The sequence below is a fragment of the Battus philenor genome, unplaced genomic scaffold (genome assembly GCF_028537555.1).
Source record: "Battus philenor isolate CCGP_79_NKW_IND1 unplaced genomic scaffold, ilBatPhil1.0.hap1 SCAF_3, whole genome shotgun sequence".
Taxonomy (NCBI): domain Eukaryota; kingdom Metazoa; phylum Arthropoda; class Insecta; order Lepidoptera; family Papilionidae; genus Battus; species Battus philenor.
The window spans coordinates 10,410,060-10,428,410 of record NW_027181693.1 but is presented as its reverse complement, the minus strand read 5'-3'; the positions used below and the strand labels follow the sequence as shown (position 1 = coordinate 10,428,410).

Genomic DNA, 18,351 nt, shown 5'->3' with positions numbered 1-18,351 from the left:
ATTTAAAAATCATTGTAATAATTTAGATGAGTAATACTATTAAAAGTTGAAGAACAATTGTATATTGTAATTGTATAATAAAAGTTGCAAACAATCAACTTTGTTATATAATAATTAATCTTAGTTTGATTCAAATTTCATCATTCTTTAGCATTTTAGCGATAGGATAAAATTTACAAAAGTAAAAAGTTTCAGCTTCCACTCCAAAATATGAAGTTTAATAAAAGTTTGTTTTTTGTGCAGTTTTCACCATTAAATGTTTCACATTACTGATAATATAAAATATTTTTGCAATGATGTCATCAAAATTTATTTTTTGGTGATGCACAAATATCTATTGGGTTTCTCTCGTGTCATAGGAACAAACCTGCATTCCTTAGCGATCTTATTTGATTTTGTTATTGAATAAGTACGAGTCTATGCGAATATAACCTAAACTCAACGAAGTCCTATGAATATCTTTGAAATCTTAGGATTACACATTAATATAATGGATTCGTGCTGCGAGTGATAAAGTTATCAAATTACATTTATATAAGTTTTGGTAATAAGTTTCTTAATTAAATATATTAATGTAAATAAACATATTACTGTAATAACTGTTTCTTGCCTTTAATACCTTATAAGTTACGACTTATTTTGCGTAATTTCCTAAATTAGTTAGGTTAGGTTCATTTAAAACTTAAACTTTTGGCATTTATAATGATTACAAAATAAGTTTTTATTTATTGCATTATTACAAATGATTGTCTATTTTCATAAATAACTCTGTAAATTAAGTATATGCAACGCACTGTCAAGTGTCAAGTTAACACGCATGTCAAACGTCACTAATAAATAAGTTTTGCAAGATTTTGATAATGTGAATCAGCTAAATAAGTCAATAAACGTATAAAACAGAAAAATGACAGAAGACCAAGATGCTAAAGATTCCCAGTCGGACTCGGGCAGCAAAACATTTGTGAATAAAAATAGAGACAGCAAAAAACCCAAAACCCAACGGCCTTTGACTAAAGTGATTTTGACATTACCTTTATAAACTTCATAACATCATCGTGCTTTCTAAGATTATTTTTCTTATTCGCATCTTTTTTCAGATAATATTTCGGCGGTTACCTCCTACAATGACTGAAGAAGCATTTTTGGATCAAGTGTCCCCCATACCAGATCATGATTATTTCTATTTTGCCAGGCCCGATCCGTCTCTTGGCACTAATGTGTATTCCAGAGCATATATAAATTTTGTGAATGTCGATGATATTTATTTGTTTAGGGACAAGTTTGATGGGTATATTTTTGTGGATGAGAAAGGTTAGTGTTATATATCATTACCAACAAAGTACTCATGTACAAAAAAAACTTTAAACACATTTTTGGTACTACAGGGCTTGAATATGTGGGAATTGTTGAGTATGCTCCATTTCAAAGAATACCTAAAAAAAAGAAGAAGAAAGACCCTAAATGTGGAACAATAGAAAGTGACCCAATTTTCCAGGATTTTATTGACAATCTGAGTAAAGAACCAGAAACTGAGAATCAACCTAAACTTGAATATTCATATCCAGTAAATGATAGTATGTATTATTATGTATACTTTTTATGTTATTTTCAAATGTAATAATTTTTATTTTTGTAAGCAAAAGTGAAACTTATACTAAATACCAATAAGATTGTAAATGTATAACTGTAACAAAGTATTTTTCTTGTATGATATGTTATCTAATGGTATCTTATTTATATCCAGTTTTTATACTAGTTATTATATCAGCAATATTATGAGTATGATATAATGTTATTCCAATTTCAGGTAATGATAAAAAAAACCAGTCTACACCTTTGCTGGAATATCTAGCTGCTAGGAAACAGGACAAGAGAGGTAGAGATGAGAGACGCAGGAGAGAAAATGATAAAAGAAAAATGAGAGTAGAAAGGAAATGTAAAGATGGTTCAATTAAGGTAAAATTTACCTTTGATAAACACAATTTATATAATAATTTTCCTTTTAGTTATTAGTGCCAATGCCGGATTGTGGGTTACTAGTAAAAGTATATTCCAATAGAAATTTAAAACAGGCTATTTAGCATCAAACATATCATTATATGGATTTTTTATTATGAAGTTATTTATACAACAATTAATAAATATGTACTCAAAAATGAACTCCATTGGCATCTTGCCAATTTAAAAAATTATAGGGTAGAGATTAACATGAGCTGGGCACTTATCAGTTATTGATAGTAACTGCCTTCTAAATAAATTAAGAAGAAAATCATATACTGAATTGTATTCATCAATATTTGAATGAAGTTTGTGTTTTTTTATACATTTAAATTATTTACATTTTTAATAGTTTTGAACTATTTACTTAGCAAACTGGTGATATCTCTGAAGATGATGTTTACAATGAATACTATGATTGTTATGATCATAAATTTGAACACCATAACTATTGGTGTGGAGAAAATAAAGTTTATCACAAAACTAAGGTGAAATCAGTAGTAGCTAAAACAGACATAAAAGTTTCTCATGGCTCTGATGAGTTTTTAAGTGCAGATTCTGATTGGGATAGCCATTTTCCTGCTCTGACTATGAAAAGTCATAATACCTTTACATTAACTTCTGGAAAATTCTGTGATAAAAAGGAAATCCAAGGTGATAGCCCCAACAGTGGGGGGGACACATATCTCAAGGTTTATTTTTATGATATGTTCAGTATTTAATTTACTCTTCCATAAATTATAACAAAAGTGTAGTTTGGCATATGTTGCAATACCTTCACTATCCCAGCTTTCCACCATTGACAACTGTGTTATACAAATGCAAATAATGTTAGTACAATGACAAGATCAAATGTATTCAGATTATTTCCTTGTAATCTCAAATTTAGATCAGTTTATTCAGGTGTTTTTTAAATTTTAACAAGTTGTAGAAGTAATTTAAATGTCTCCTTGAATTATTTAGAAATAGTAGTAGTAATAGACTGATGTGTATTACTTTTTGTGATCTGTATTGTTTCAGATATAGATAATAATCTAATGTTGTATATGTAAATTTTTATTTGGAATTAGAAATTATTATTGCATCATATTACCACTGGCTAATATGTTTGCAGGAATAATTTTAATTTTTTCTTAATATGTGGTTACAGGAAGATGAGGTAGTTGATAATGACATCAAGAAAATTAAATCCAGAGAGTGGGAAAAGGATAAACCAGTAACAGAGACTAAAGATGATTCTGTAAAACAAGAAATCAGAGATGGGACTGTGTTTGAATCAAGAACATATAGGGAACAACGTAAAATTGGTACTAATGCAATTATAGACAAAAAGAAAAAAATGGATGGTGACAAAAAAGAATTTAATGTAAAAGATGAAGACCTTTATGAAGATTCTGATAAAAGTTTCAAAAAAGATAAGAGGGACAAATTTAAAGAGTCTCCTCGGGAACAGAAAAGTAAAAAGTACAGTGATACAAGAAAGGAAAGAATTAATAAAACTGAATTTGTCAAAACTGAAAAACAGTCAGTCATCAGTAAAATGTTATCATCATCAGAGAACAAATGTAAATCACATAATTATGATGACATCAAACCTTTTACCCAACTTCCTCAAGTGAAAACTGATGATTTGACCAGGGTGGTTGATGGTTTTGATAAGAAAATTAAGCTAGATGAAACTCAACAAGAGTCAAAGAAAGAGTCTAGTGATGGCAATGAGAGTTCTGTTGCATCAAATGTGAGACGTAACAGTTTTGATTCCAATACTATTTCTATGAAAGACTCCATTCTGAAACGTCAAAAATCTCTTGACGACAGAGGTAAATCAACTGACAGAGAAGAATCAGAGGAAGCAGACAAAAGCGAGAGTAATGAGCGTCGTGCTGAGAGGAGAATTAGAAATAAGGTTAAATTTATTCCTGTTTTGATTTTATTTGTATACTTGATTAGCTTAGTACTTTAGGACTGTATTTTGAAAGTGCATAATGCGTTTGATCTCCAACTGGTGCATATATTTTGTATGAATTTTTCATTGTAGCTTAAGATTAAAAAACCATAGAGAAACTGGCCTAATTTAAGACTAAAATTATATCATGAACATTGGGCTCGTCACTTACATACCTGTACTTTCTGAGAAATTTGTGTGCCAGTAGTGATAACAATGCCGGGCAAATAGTTCATGTATCAATTATTTTCCCATTTTGTTCTGAATACTGATTACTTCACTGAAACTGTATTAAATAGACTTATAAGTTGTTTATACTGTGGAAGTAAAATTACTTTGTGGGGTCTTAAGTTCTGACATGCTTTTTTTATTAATGAAAAGTTTGTGCTAGGATTAATGACAAGCATCATTTTCTACAGGTGAAGTAGTCAATCCTACTCGCCAAAACAGGTTGGATAAAAAATACAATCAATATTAAATTACAGTATTGTTGAAGGAAATATGATAAGTGTATAAGATGTAATATTAAAAGCAGAATAATGCAAACAATAGTGTATTTTTGAATTATTTGGCAATATTTGAATCTGAGCTTCTTGAAAAATGTTAGGTTATATGATTCAAAATACTTAACAAAAGACTTCTTTTCTCCAGGATCGCCCAAGCCTTGTTATTTATCAACCAGGAATGGGTAAGTTCAGCAAACAACGACTCGCAAAAGAAATACAGCCAGCAACCACTACAAAATCGATGAACGATGGTGAAAAGAAAGACACTTGAGATGACTTCCATTCTTCCCAAAATTTGGACAACATTCAACGGAATTACCCAGAAGCTGGCATTCAATACAAGTCTTGCAGAAAGTAGAAGAAGGACATTTGAATTTGCCAACTGATGGACGGACTGTTCCTGTTTATTCAGAGCTGTTGTTTTTATTTCTTTAATGTACACAATATGAATTTGTTGAACTTTTCTTAACAATTTTAAAAATCAATGTGAGCGCATTGAATGCTTTGTTTTATTAGCTTGTGAAGATTTAGTTTGGTTTGTTTAATTTCATTTAAATATATTTCTTTTAATCTGGAATCATGTTTTTTATTTGATTTCTTCCAAAATTTTCCTCTGTGTATTTCTCCGTAGTGACGTCTTGCTTGCTATCATATTTTTCTATAATTATCCTTTTTACGCATTGTTATTATTTAACGAGACAGATTTTTTGTTACCATTGTTGTGAATCTAAATTATGTAGAGAACAATCTCTGCTTACTATTTTTAGGCTATTACAAAATGTGGGTGTATGAAATTGACAGCCAGATTAATAAAGGATTTAAGAAAGTAGTTAAATTCGTAAATGGAACAGTTTATACACATGACATAGATTTTATAAAAGCTCATAAAATTTAGAAAATTAAGAAATTCTAAATTGTTGAGGAATGATAATGTGCCCTTCTTTCTATAAATAATTTTGGTATTAATAATAAAAACAAATTAACCCAGATTGAGTAATCATTAGGGTAACAAAACGATAAATATCGTCCACGAAAAAATTGTTAAATATTATTTGATGAGCAGCGAATTGAATTGGCTTGGTTTTTTTTGGTGGAACTTCCGTAATGAATTATAAACTTCTTAATTTGTTATATTGCGAAATCGTCGATGTTGAGTGGTAAAACGGTTTATTTTAAAATGACTTGTACAATATGATTATTTTACATTGGTTTTTATGACAATCTTTTTTAATCGTTTTTAAAACTTGGTTATTTTTTGTGAAAATAAGTATGAAAACATGTTTGTCCCCTTACATCGTCAATGTTACTAATCCTGACTTCATGTCTTGATACAGTTTTAATTGGTAGGAAGCTTATTTAATTTTGATATTTTCATCTAAAACAAATTCTGTCCATTCCTGGATCCGCGGAAATACAATTGTGTGATTATAGTCGTATTTATTTGCAGGGCAGACAATGTTTTAAACAAAAATGTCTTTGATATTGTAGAATATACTTACCTCACTTTGACTTCGCATATTTCTATTTATTAAATTAAAATTGAGGTATTATGTATTGCAATTTACAATAATTTTAACTCCAAATAGGGCTGGATACGACTATTTTATTATAATCTATTTAAAGACCATGTTACCAAATTAGAGTTCTTGGACTATGCAATAGGCAACTTCGATTTTTTTTGTAATTATACCGTCTTTAGGATCAAAAATTAATGCTTTTTGCGTTGAAACAAGGTTTTGTGTCTTTTTACCATCATAAAAAAATCATTAGCAATTTTCCTCTACAGAGTTAAATTGTAATTTGACCTTTTCTTCATAAAAATTTTCTATATATTCTTATTAAGTTTTATACTTATGGTGATTATAAAACAAGAAACTGTTTTTAGGAAATTTATTACAATTATACATTTTCAGTATCACAGTAGCTGAAACAACTTTTACTTATAAGCATATTTATAAATATAAGACTCTTTGGCAAATTAATTGTAAATACCTTACCTACGCATTTTACTTATTTAGAAAAAGTGATTTTTATTATAGTTTGTTAAATGAATTTATACAATGATTAGTACCACTAGTCAGCCTTTGTAAGCTTCTGAATTTTATGTATTTCATAACATAAGCCTATTACAATTTTTAAATATGAAACCTCAAACTTAAATTTATCATTCGAACAAAACACTTAACACTTAAATAATTACAACTGTTACGTATCATTACTGTTCAACGTGGCACAAACTTTGAAAACAAGTGGCTTAAATAGGCATTTAGCTATTTAAAAACTTCAAAAAATATATAAAATTAATCTTTGTACGTAAAAAAACGAATAAAATATATATAAGTAACTTATTAAAAATATAGTGCGATTTATAAATCTTTGGAAAGTGTCTTAGAATGTTTTATTAATATATAGGATTAATTTCAGTGCATTAGAGTTCCGTACTAAAAGAACTAGAACAACAAAGTCAATACTTCTTTTGTAACATATTCATAAACCATATTAGTCGGCAAATTTTAATACCTTTAAAAGATTTTGTATAAAAACAGCAAAAGTACATAGTGACAGTCATTGAATTACATTAGCAAAAGTGCTAAGAGACATTATCAAGTAAAATTGCCGACGAATTCTTGTCTCCAGATGCCGCTGATGTCTTTTCTTTCACTGTGCGCTTTGTCTGTGCTACGTTGTGACGATGCAGAATGTAAAGCAAAAGCACGAATCCAACGAGGAATCCAGCCAATCCGCCGCCTATTGTCAACCATGTCCGTCGAGAAGTTTTTATATTTTGAACCTATAATTTATATTAATCATTGTTACTATATTGTTAATTAATTAAATAAATTCATAAGACATTCCTCATACACATATTTATTTTAACTTGCAGAAAAGCACGTTGTGCAGGTAAAGTGATATTTTTTAAATATTGAACAAAGAAAAGAAGTATCATAAGTTTCTCGTGAATGCTCCAGTATGGACACAATAGCGAGAGACATTTAGTCGACAGTCTATATACATATATCATAGGTCCTTTTGACTACGGACAATAGATCGAATCGAAGTATTATCAGTAAGTAGGCTTACTTACCGATAATACTCATACAGGGTAGGATTCTTTTTACAGTAGTAACCCTTATTTAATAAAATTTTGATGTTCATAAGTTCCATAAATGTTAGTAAAGTTAAATGGTTACTGATAAGCTGTCGCCGAAATGCCACCTTAGTCTTCGAACTGTTGACCAACTGTCGGTCTCCTAAATGACCATAGGTAAGTGTAAACGTCAGGACATCCGCTGGCCTAGCCAATAGATTTCCAATAGCACCGGTTGGAAACAGCTTGTAACCAGCGTCAACCTACAAGCCTAACAAGGTCGTCTTTGCAGCTTGTGTCTGGACATCCTCCACTACGCGTTCCGGTCTCCACTTCAGAACCTTACCACCATCGGTTTTGCACGCTTTGTGGCTTACCCATTGCCATTTTAACCTTCCAATCCCCTCGGTTAAGTCAGTTACTTTCGTCCGTCTGCGGATTACCAGATTCCTAATTTAATCTAAGGATAAAGAGTACCCGCCCATAAGTTGCTTTTTTGTATAATATTTCTTAGATCCTTATGAATATATAGAAGAATGCTGCATAATCATTTATTTAATATCTAGTCTTCAGCACCAAAATAAAAATTATTAAGGCCTAATAATTTACCCACAATTGTTTGCTATAATTGAGTAGAAATCATTAGTTAAATACATGTTTATAAATACGTACCTGGGTGTAAGCTGATTCACATTGACGATAATTATCACTAAGCGCTTCTATTGCTGGTTTAGGACAATTTTCGAATTCTGGAAACAGTTTTAAATATTAATTAATGTCTTAATAAGCATTTAATTGTGTCACTGAGCAATGGTTACCTAGCGGTTAGGACTGTGACTAACAATTGTAGAGCACGGCTTGGATTTTTACTTTGTGTGTTAATTAATTACCACTGCGCACAAATAAGTTTTCAAGGAATGGGCAGAAACATCCTCTGTGTACCATAATAACCCGCATGTCAAGCATGGCGATTATAGCATATCCACCATAGATATCTTTGGGAAAAGCCTACACAATGCAGTGGGCGCCTATGGGCTGAAACGACGACACCTGATCTAGTCTAAGTATCGTCGGAAGGCTATCTTTTTAGGTTTTACCTTGTGAGAATCCCACATAAAACAGTCTCTTGTTTTATGTGGGATTCTCACAAGGTATACACAAATGCAACGTTCGAGTACTTTTACTGTAACAGTTTTTGGCGATTTTTCGATCCCACTTTCGGATTTGGTAACTTAGTTTTTTTTTAATAGTTAATAATATCCGATAGATGATTTGGCAAATCGGGTCAAAAATCTCAAAGATCGGCTTGTTTTACAGAGTATGTAAATATGATTATATTTATAAATGATTAATATTTTTGATGAAAGATATTTCTGCAGTGCATTATTTATTACAAATTCAAAATTAAAGAACTAAGATAGGTTAAACAATTATTGCATCTTACAAAAAGGCTTTTATTTCAATGGTATTGTTTGTTCGATAGTTAAGTTGATAATTTATACGACACACCAGTGTAGGGCTATGTCTTTGAAATATTATTGTTTATTAAAGATCTTGGAAATATCACCAAAAACATTAGATGACACGTCTTATTAATCCATAGTTTAGCTATGGCAACCACAAGCCGAATCTATAATAATTGACATGAATAATTACCAGACAAATAAAAAGAATATGAATTTGCTCACCTCTCGAATTTAATTTGGTATAGTCACTCAAATGAAAGTAAATACGTTTTTCTTGAAACCAAATAACGGTCTCTTTTAGCTCGCATAATTTTAAATTATCGATTGATTCCGTCAAATCGACCTTCGCCAACTTGCACATCAAACTAAACTGTTGGGCGTTAAGGACCGTTAGTGGGTTATGGGAGATGTTGTAAAACATTAACTGCGGTAACATTCCCCAATCCGGCAATTGATTTATCTTACAATCAGATAAATCTAAAAGTTCCAGTGGCGCTTGAATTGGTTTCGTTATAGTGAGATCTTTGAAACTTAAATGAAGTAGAGGATTTCCGTTCAAATATAACTTTCTAAGTGATGGCAACTGAAAAATTGAGTTTGGTAACTCTAGAATAACATTTTTTGATAAATCCAATGTTTGTAAATAGGTTAAAGATGTAAATGCATCTTTGTCAATCATGTATATTTGGTTTTCGGATAAATAAAGAAATTTTATGCTGGAGTACGAAGATAGCGTGTCAGCGTGTAATTCTTGCAACTTATTATCACTGAAGTCGAGAATCTGAAATTGTTGAAAATTAAATATAATTAATTATAGCAGTTGAAACATATGAAACATATGTTAAAACTATTGTTGTCACTGTTTGCATTATTTTCCTATAGTTTTTAAAATATACCTTTGTTTTAAAATATTTAAGTATACTAATATATAGGTATATAATAAAATTATTGATACTTTTTGTCTTATTGCTTAAACAAATTCTTAATTAAATGACGTGAAGATACTATCTAATGTCTTATACAATTTAAAATTTAGTTTGTAATGAATGAAAATGCTTATAAAATTCATAAAAAATTAACGTTTATGGTTATAATGTTTCTGTTATAGGGCCATTAGCCTACTCCGAAGGAGGAATTCCAATTCAACCCTGAGAACTGGCTTCTAATCATTTAGTAGATTCTAGGAAACACTGATCTCGTGTTTTAAACGTGATCCAGCCAGGAATCGAACCAACTATTCACGTTAACCTACAGTTGCAAACCACTAGGCAAACATAGCCTGAAATTTAGGTCAGCACATTTATAAATATTTTGCAATGACTTTTCAGGCTATATACACAGAGTATAATGATCTTGTTATTATAACCGACATTATCTACGTAAAATGGAGTGACAATAGCACCAATTAAAAACGCGTGCAAGTATAATACGGACAGATAAGATAGCTACGAGTATCTTGATAACGAGTGTAATCACACCGTATTTGTAACAGCAAAAAATCAAAAACAAATCAAATTAAATCTCGTGAAAATAAAAAGCAAATTTTTTATCATAGTCAAAAACAATTGAACAAAACTCATTCTATTTTTGAAAGATGAATGTTGATATTAGCTGTCTCTCGCCCGCTTAGCGAGGTCTACACCCTCTTTTGTGTCTGTGATTTTATGAAGTCTTCTCTATTCTTGACAATTTTTAACATGCCAAAAAAACATTTAGGTCAAATTTTATACCTATAAGTGCAACAGATTAAAATACGCATTTTTGACAAAACTAATTTTTTGAATGCCTTCTCAACCTCTTGCGGGTGGGCTTTCGTAGCGTCCGTTCTTACCTAACCTCTAATTGTAAAAAATATATTTTTACAAAGTCTCAAGATTCTAAGCCTTATTATACTCGTAGTTTTAAAGGTATTTAAAGTTAATATATACGTCGGTGAAAATTGCTTATACATATAGCAAGGCAAAAGAAAAACCATGGGACACGATAGTTAGTTATTTTCTATAAAGGAAAATCTGTAAAGTAGGCGTAACACAAAGATATCTACTCTCATTAAGAATAAAGGTCCATAGATACAAAAACATTTAATGTTTCAATTCTACTAACATAATAGTATAAAAAGGCTGAATTTGTAAATGTCACGTACCTCTATGCCTCCTCTAAGTGAGGGTATTTTGTTGAGCCGTAGACCGGCACAATGTGCACCGTACATATCATATGCATGTTCGTATGTGCATCGCGTCGGCTGTGATGACAGTACTTCAAGCTCTGTTAACTCCTTGCATGAAACGCGACTGATTAATAGCGCAATGAAGGCCAACAAATTGCTGTGTGATCTGAAAATATGACATTAAGATATACAGAATGATTGGTTATAAGTGTAAAATCTTTAAAAGGTTAAATGTTTAGTATATACTTTGCTGTCAATTAATGTATGATAGACACTGTACAAAAATCAATGATGTCCGAATTATAGATAATATAATCATAGTAAAGCAAGGAAAATGGTTTTCAAAGTCTGAATTAGATATTCAAAGTAGAAGTAACAGCTATTGTTTGTTTTAGCAAACTTTGTGCAGCCAGATTATAGTCTGTCACATTCCAATAAGATTTAAGAGAGTACACTTAATGAGGGTGATTGCAAATAGGCGTAAAAGTTTTTTGCTGACAAATGAGCTAGATGTACCGTCATCACTTTAAAGCTCTTACATCTACAACTCCAATCACTCTGTATACGTGTATCTTTTTTCTGTTAACGTTATTAAATTTCAATGTTCATTAAATTTACTATTAGTTTTTTTTTATTTTATTGTTAAATTAGCTAAGTTGCCTTAGGATTTGAGCAGTCGTAGCCCAGCGGTAGAGTACTATGAGATGCAATTGTAGTTAGATTCCGTGGATAGTATCATATATAATTTACAATTTGTGAATTAATTATATGCGATTGCCACTGCTCACAAACATGTTTCCATAGATATCTTTGGAGAAGGCCTAAGCCTTGCAAATATGATAGATAATAATGTAAACATATATTCATAGTTTAATTAAGTTGCAAAATGGTTTTATTACCCTCTGGAATGTTATAAAAAACTTATGTGATCTATTCAACATTAATGAACCTTAATGTTCGCAATAAAACTAAGAATTATTTTCTTTGTATTAGTATTCTATACAGTTTTATTAATTTAAACTTGTTGTAACTCCTATTCAAAAGCAATTTTAAAACGTCTACTCTCATAACAGTTTCTCCATTATCTTTCGATCGGAGTTCAATACAATTAGACTATACATAAAGAGGTTATCGATAGACCTTTGGTCTTCCATATATACGTTTGCTTATGTTATTGGCGTATCATAGGAAGAACAATAGAATGTTTGTCATTAATACAGAGTAAATATCATTACTGCTTTACGATGAAGTCATACTATCTAGGTCGAGCGAATACTGACTGACTGTTTGCTGAATTTGATAATTTTGAGAAGCATTAAATAATTTATTGGTACAGAAATGTTATTTGTCACCGCTGCCTTCCGTAGTCAAAAAAATTAGATGTTATCTGGGACTTTAGAACAAATATCAAAAATATTGAAATAAGATCATCATTATGTTAATTATTTCAATCATAGGACGTCCATGCTAGGTTCAGGCGTCTGCCACAGATTTCCAGTAGGACCGGTTAAAAGCAGCCTGTATCCAGTATCTTCCAACGACCTTATTAAGATCGTCTGTCTAACTTGTGGTCTTCACTCCAGAAGCTTAATAGCCTCAGCGTCTAATAGTCGCGCCTTCATACTGCCACTTCATTTTGGCAATCCGCTGGGGTATCTCGTTTACTTTCGTCAGTCAATATCATCTCATTTATGATTCGATCTTGTAAATAAACTCCGTGCATAACCCTCACCGTGAAATAGAGTATTTGTTTCCTTTATTTTATTAAACACTATAAGTTTAGTAGTATTATTAAAATAGGGCGCTTTCGTAGTTTTTCACCTCTGCTTTGCCCGTAAATATTGAAATAGTAATTTTAGATATTGCTGTAAAATAGTTATATGTAAAAGGAACGAAAGAGATATCGCGAAGTGGAACGTATTGCCTAATAACGCGTTAAACACGTTGAGGCCATATTTCAATTTTCTCTATCAACATATTACGAAAACTACAATCTACACTGTCTGGTCTAGTCGCAAGATAAAATAGTTTTTCATATACACAGCTACATGAATGTAGTAAATATTTTATTGTATAAAAAGTTCTTAAAAAAATTTCTAACAATTACTCTTCATACATGCTTACAAAATAATGCACAAATCGCATTGTGGTAAAGGCATAAGAAATCGATGTTATTCTTGCGTGACCTGTATCCCATATTATTGACGAAAACATCATCAACGTCTAACGTAAATTTATTTATATTCTTATCAAATATAACGAAAAAAAAGATATTCAAGTGCAAATGACAGAAACTTGAATATGTTATCTTAATTGCTCATATTCCTCTAAGTGATCAAGTAATTATATTATGACGAATTGGGACTCGATGGTTAAGGTTTTAATTTTTAACGCTTATTTCTCCGCGTTGGACCACCTACTCGCCCGATGGAAAACGACGACGTGATCGAGCACGCAGATTCAGTTGGTACCCATTCATTCCAACCTTAAAACACCTGGGTTGTAATTCTCAAGAAAAAAAGAAGCCGACAGAACGTTCAATACTACAGCTGTGTGGAATAGAAATGTTGAATCGCAATGCTAGCTACGTCTCAAAGGAAACTTCAATATATATATTTTTACTAAAAATATATAAATCGTATTTTAGCTACATTGGGCGCGTAGATTAGTAGCCAAATATATATCCGTATATAGAAAATGTATGCTTAAATTAAATTCTTGTGTGAATTGTGGAGGTATTACATGCCCATTAATTATATGACTCTTTATGTATTAATACAGCTATTGTTGTAAAAAATATACAATGTTTTGATTTTTTACTCTTTTATTAAGAACACATTTTATCAGAGAAACTGTTACAAATCATATTTAAACTTTGTTAGAATTTTTAACAATGAAAAATATTATTCATTTATATACAAAAATAAAAACAATCTAGTATAATTCCAAGTAATTTAGTTATCATTATTGCTAGTCATAAGATTGTATAAACAGGGAGTAGAGAAAAATTACGACGCAAAGCATATATCGAATGACTGCGAAAACATTTCCTGAAAACCGTAGTATTCGCCGCACCTATAATTTGGCCGCGTCACTCACGTGGTGCCATTGTAAAGCATGTTATTCTTAACGTTATTGTCAGGGCGGATGATGAAGATAATTGGTGTTAAATTATTAGGTTTTTTAAATTAGTACGTTTAGCTTTTATACAGCACTATAGGCTAATAATTATTTTCGTTCCGATAATAAATGCAACTTCGCGCATCAGATGGTCCCTCCGCTCGCTTTGCGTGCCTCTAATTCGTTCTTAGTGATTTTTAAAAACACAAAAGATATTCTAGCCCAGTTTTAGATATTTTTATATATTATATCTTATTTTATAAGAAATAATGAAATACTGTTATTTCATTTTATCTCCTCGTTTCACCTTTAAAAAAGTCTTTTAGCGTTATATGGAAACTTTAAGATACTGTAAAAACGTTGAAACTTATGATTTAATATTCTTTCAATGGGTACGTAAGCAAACGCCTAGAAATTGTAAATTTTGAAGGTTACTAAGGTAATATTTTATGATGAATATATTACTAATTGTGTGGGATGTATGAACTATGTTTTTTCGTATTACATACATTACAGTCACTCCAAATTCTCAGTCATACCAATCTTTTTATTTAATAAAATAAATAGAAATATTACATTTTCTTATTCGCACGGTTCTGAACATATCATTATTGATTGTTAAAAATTAAAAACAAAAACAACAAAAACATTTTGTTAATGAAATTAATAACCTATTTTGATCTTCAATCCTATTCACGAATACGCATGAAATTATAAACAATGTCTTTTTACAAATCTTCGCGTATAGTTTACGCGAAGATTAGCGTACAGTTCGCTATATTGATTATCTAATGACTTATCCTATAATTGACCATGGCCTAAATGTAAGGTAGATATAAGAACATTTAGATATCATAAACAGTGACATTTTGATAAATCGACCAAGGTTAAGATTACACTGAAAATTTTATTATGAGTCTAATACATCTACCATTAACATTTATAATGAATAAAAGTTATATTGGAAACACGCTATAAATCTAAAGACACAGAAAAATTTTACTTTTTCAGTCTATAAATGCTAAGTATTGAATATAACGTATATTAGCAATCAGAAATATTTTGGTTTACGTTTATTGAAAAGGGGCGAGGATATTTATGACGTGTCGATACTAATCCGAATGGTTGTAAAATTGTCTTAATTTTAATGAAATATGATAAATATATTTAAATCACATGTAATTATTTTTTTAATTGCGAAAAGTGCAATAACACTACGATACAACTATGCAACAAAGCCATTGTAATGATTAAACCTTCTTATAATATAATTTAAAAAAATTTGCGTATTTATTAATTGCTTAAAAAATATTTCGTAAGAACTTTAAATTGCAAGTGTAGATTGATCGTCCCGCCATTGCAATTGGCGGAGGGTCTTACAGTTGGCTTCTTAATTGTAAAAGGTCAAATTAATTTCTTCTAATTGAAGTCTTCGCGTGGACATTGTGTTGTGAATGTCTTTCGCAAAATGGGTATTCGACACAAAAGGTTTGGCAATTGGTAACTAGTTTCGACGTAGAGTATCGTTTAGTTCTCAATTCCTTAAGTAATTTTTAGGTAGCGGGACATAATAGCTTATTGACCCATGCAACGGAAGCTGTACATATTGTGAGGGACACTCCTGCGCAACGTGCGTGGCGGATCCAATTGTCTGATTTATCTTTATGATTCGCCCACGCCCCTCGCAATGTTAATCACAAGAAAAATTTGTACGCGGGAGGACAACATAGCTCTATTATTTTTTTTAATCTGTGTTTCATGCTAAATAAAATTAAAAAAGTGTTATTTTTGATGGTTCAATTTTTTTATTTTATGACATTTCCAAAAACTGAAAATATTTACGTGCGAATATAAAATCAACCTATAATCTTACTAAAATTTAGTTCTACTCGTATAAAATAATTTAATACGAAATAGAAATATAGAGTTATAACTGACGAAGTTATAATAAAAATAATATTAGTATGTCTTAGCTCTGAATTACTTTGTGTCTTTTACAATGATTTAAAAAAAGAATTCATAACAAAAGTAAAACGGATTTAAATTCATTGAGGATTTAAATCCCCTTTAAATTCCTAACGTTGAAATTTTTAATTAAATAGTATGGAATATTTCTGACTGTACCGCACGAAAATTTTGATTAGATTACGTGATTCCAAAAATTTATCAATCCTTACAACGAACCTGACGTAAGAATAACGTAGTTTTAAAAACATATCTACCTTCCTTAAACCATCTTACTCATGACATATCTACTAATTGAATAGATTAATTCAAAGAAACCATGACAATTGTTAGATGTTGATTTCAAATTCGATCGAAGTACTTGAATTTTGTTTTTTCGTCACGAAATTGTTTTGGAGTAACAGAATTTCGTTGTTTTGTGTGGTGTTTATACACACATATATGTATATATATATATATATATATATACATATATGTGTGTATAAGCATCTTCGGTGTTATTATTTATATATTATTTACACGGTATTGAAGGTTTTATTGTACGAAACCGAGAAAAAAATCTTATGCTTACGTAATTTCCAAAAATGTGATCCATTTGCGGTTCTCGTAATTATTTATAAATGATGTGTCATTAAATTATAATTTTTTTAAATAATGAAATATATAACGGGCAAATAATATAAGATCTTATCTTAATCATTGGTAAATATTTTATATACTTTCTTTTTCATAATAATAAGGCTGCTTGATAACGGCGGTAAAGGATATAAGATTAAGATATTTATACTACCTTGTCATTTTTTTCGACCTTTTGCAAAATTTAGATGTCACATATCAACCGTGTAGCACAATGTTGCACATTTTGACCACTTGGACACGAATATCACTGTGGAATCGACGAGTTTAAGGGACGATCACATACACTTGGTTCGGAGGCCGCAATCACCGGAGAACGACTCTCGTTAAATTGATTCAATTAGTTAACTGTGCCCTGGCGTATTCATATGTTATGTTGAGATGCTCCTTACTCGACGGAGGATCAAATGATACTGTAGCCGCGTTAATCTTTTATCACTCGTCCTTCTAGCACGTAACGCTGCTCTATCAACTTGATGAGACTACAACAATCAGAAACAATGGCTTTGGTCAAATACCTATCATTTTCGTAGATAGGCGCGGTATCTAAATGCTCCGATTGGTTGTTTGATTATGTTTGCTCTTCAGACGCTGACGAATTCAATGTTCGATAGTGTTTCTTTGTTTGTAGGAGTCATAATAAGCCCGTCAATAATTAAGATATGGTCATTAACATAAATCGGTAATTATGCAGCTATTTTGTGCTAATGATAATGTGTACTATAAAATCTTCTAAACGAAGTTACAATATTAATAACAATACTTACTGCTTAATATATATATTCTTAATAAAACATTATCGATAAATATGGGTTCGCGTTTTTTACCGTTTGAGACTGTTTAATGAACTCTTAGATTGAAAAATCTCCAATTACTCTAAATATTTTTAGGAGTACGGAATTGTGCAATTATGTAATATTTTTTATTTGTTTCATTCCGTACCTCTTTCAAAGAATCAAACGAAAACGAATGAATTTTATAGTATATTTGCGAATTTTGACGAAGAAATCCATTGTAGTCTTGAATCATTTAACACGGCGCGAAACCGTTTTAAACTGTAGTCTTTTATTAAACAAATTATCTTAAATAGAATACGTATTGTTAATATTTAATTTCGTGATTGCTGTAAAAGCTTTAAAAGGATGTATAGCTCATTTTCTATCTATGGTACACTCTATCTAAGAATAATGGTGTCAGAAATAACAAATAACGTAATAATAATAAAGCAAGAAAAACGTTTTCAAAATTCGGATTACTACGCATTCAAATTATTGTTTACTATATGACCCTGCAGACTGCTTCCAAAAGTTCCCATAAAAACATAAAATATGCAACATGTTTTAGAATTATCACTTTGCACAGGATGATTGGAGAAAGTATCTTTTTCCAATCGGGGTTCAATCAAGTTCAAAGCAAAAAGACAGATGAACTATACATAAAAGTATTCACTTCTTTAAAGC

At 30.6% G+C, this 18,351-nt stretch overlaps 2 protein-coding genes across 3 annotated transcripts; one reads left to right on the top strand and one right to left on the bottom strand.

Moving 5' to 3' along the window:
- The first annotated feature begins 811 nt into the window (after window positions 1-811).
- Window positions 812-5,024, top strand: Upf3 (UPF3 regulator of nonsense mediated mRNA decay). 2 transcript variants are annotated; one of them, XM_068770346.1, is made up of 7 exons: window positions 812-1,015; window positions 1,098-1,311; window positions 1,386-1,574; window positions 1,808-1,956; window positions 2,370-2,690; window positions 3,149-3,904; window positions 4,595-5,024. In XM_068770346.1, exons 1-7 carry the CDS (start codon window positions 905-907, stop codon window positions 4,718-4,720), a joined length of 1,866 nt encoding a protein of 621 aa, XP_068626447.1. In that variant the 5' UTR covers window positions 812-904; the 3' UTR covers window positions 4,721-5,024. The 2 variants fall into 2 exon arrangements, with proteins under 2 accessions (XP_068626447.1, XP_068626446.1); XM_068770345.1 differs by lacking the exon at window positions 2,370-2,690.
- Window positions 5,025-6,363: 1,339 nt separating this feature from the next.
- On the bottom strand, window positions 6,364-17,440 carry Lapsyn (Leucine-rich repeat activity-regulated protein at synapses). The gene is made up of 5 exons (XM_068770524.1): window positions 17,046-17,440; window positions 11,147-11,336; window positions 9,226-9,784; window positions 8,210-8,286; window positions 6,364-7,240 (listed from the first exon to the last, which is right to left on the bottom strand). The coding sequence occupies exons 1-5, from the start codon at window positions 17,051-17,053 to the stop codon at window positions 7,040-7,042; spliced, it is 1,035 nt and encodes a 344-aa protein (XP_068626625.1). The 5' UTR covers window positions 17,054-17,440; the 3' UTR covers window positions 6,364-7,039.
- Window positions 17,441-18,351: the final 911 nt, after the last annotated feature.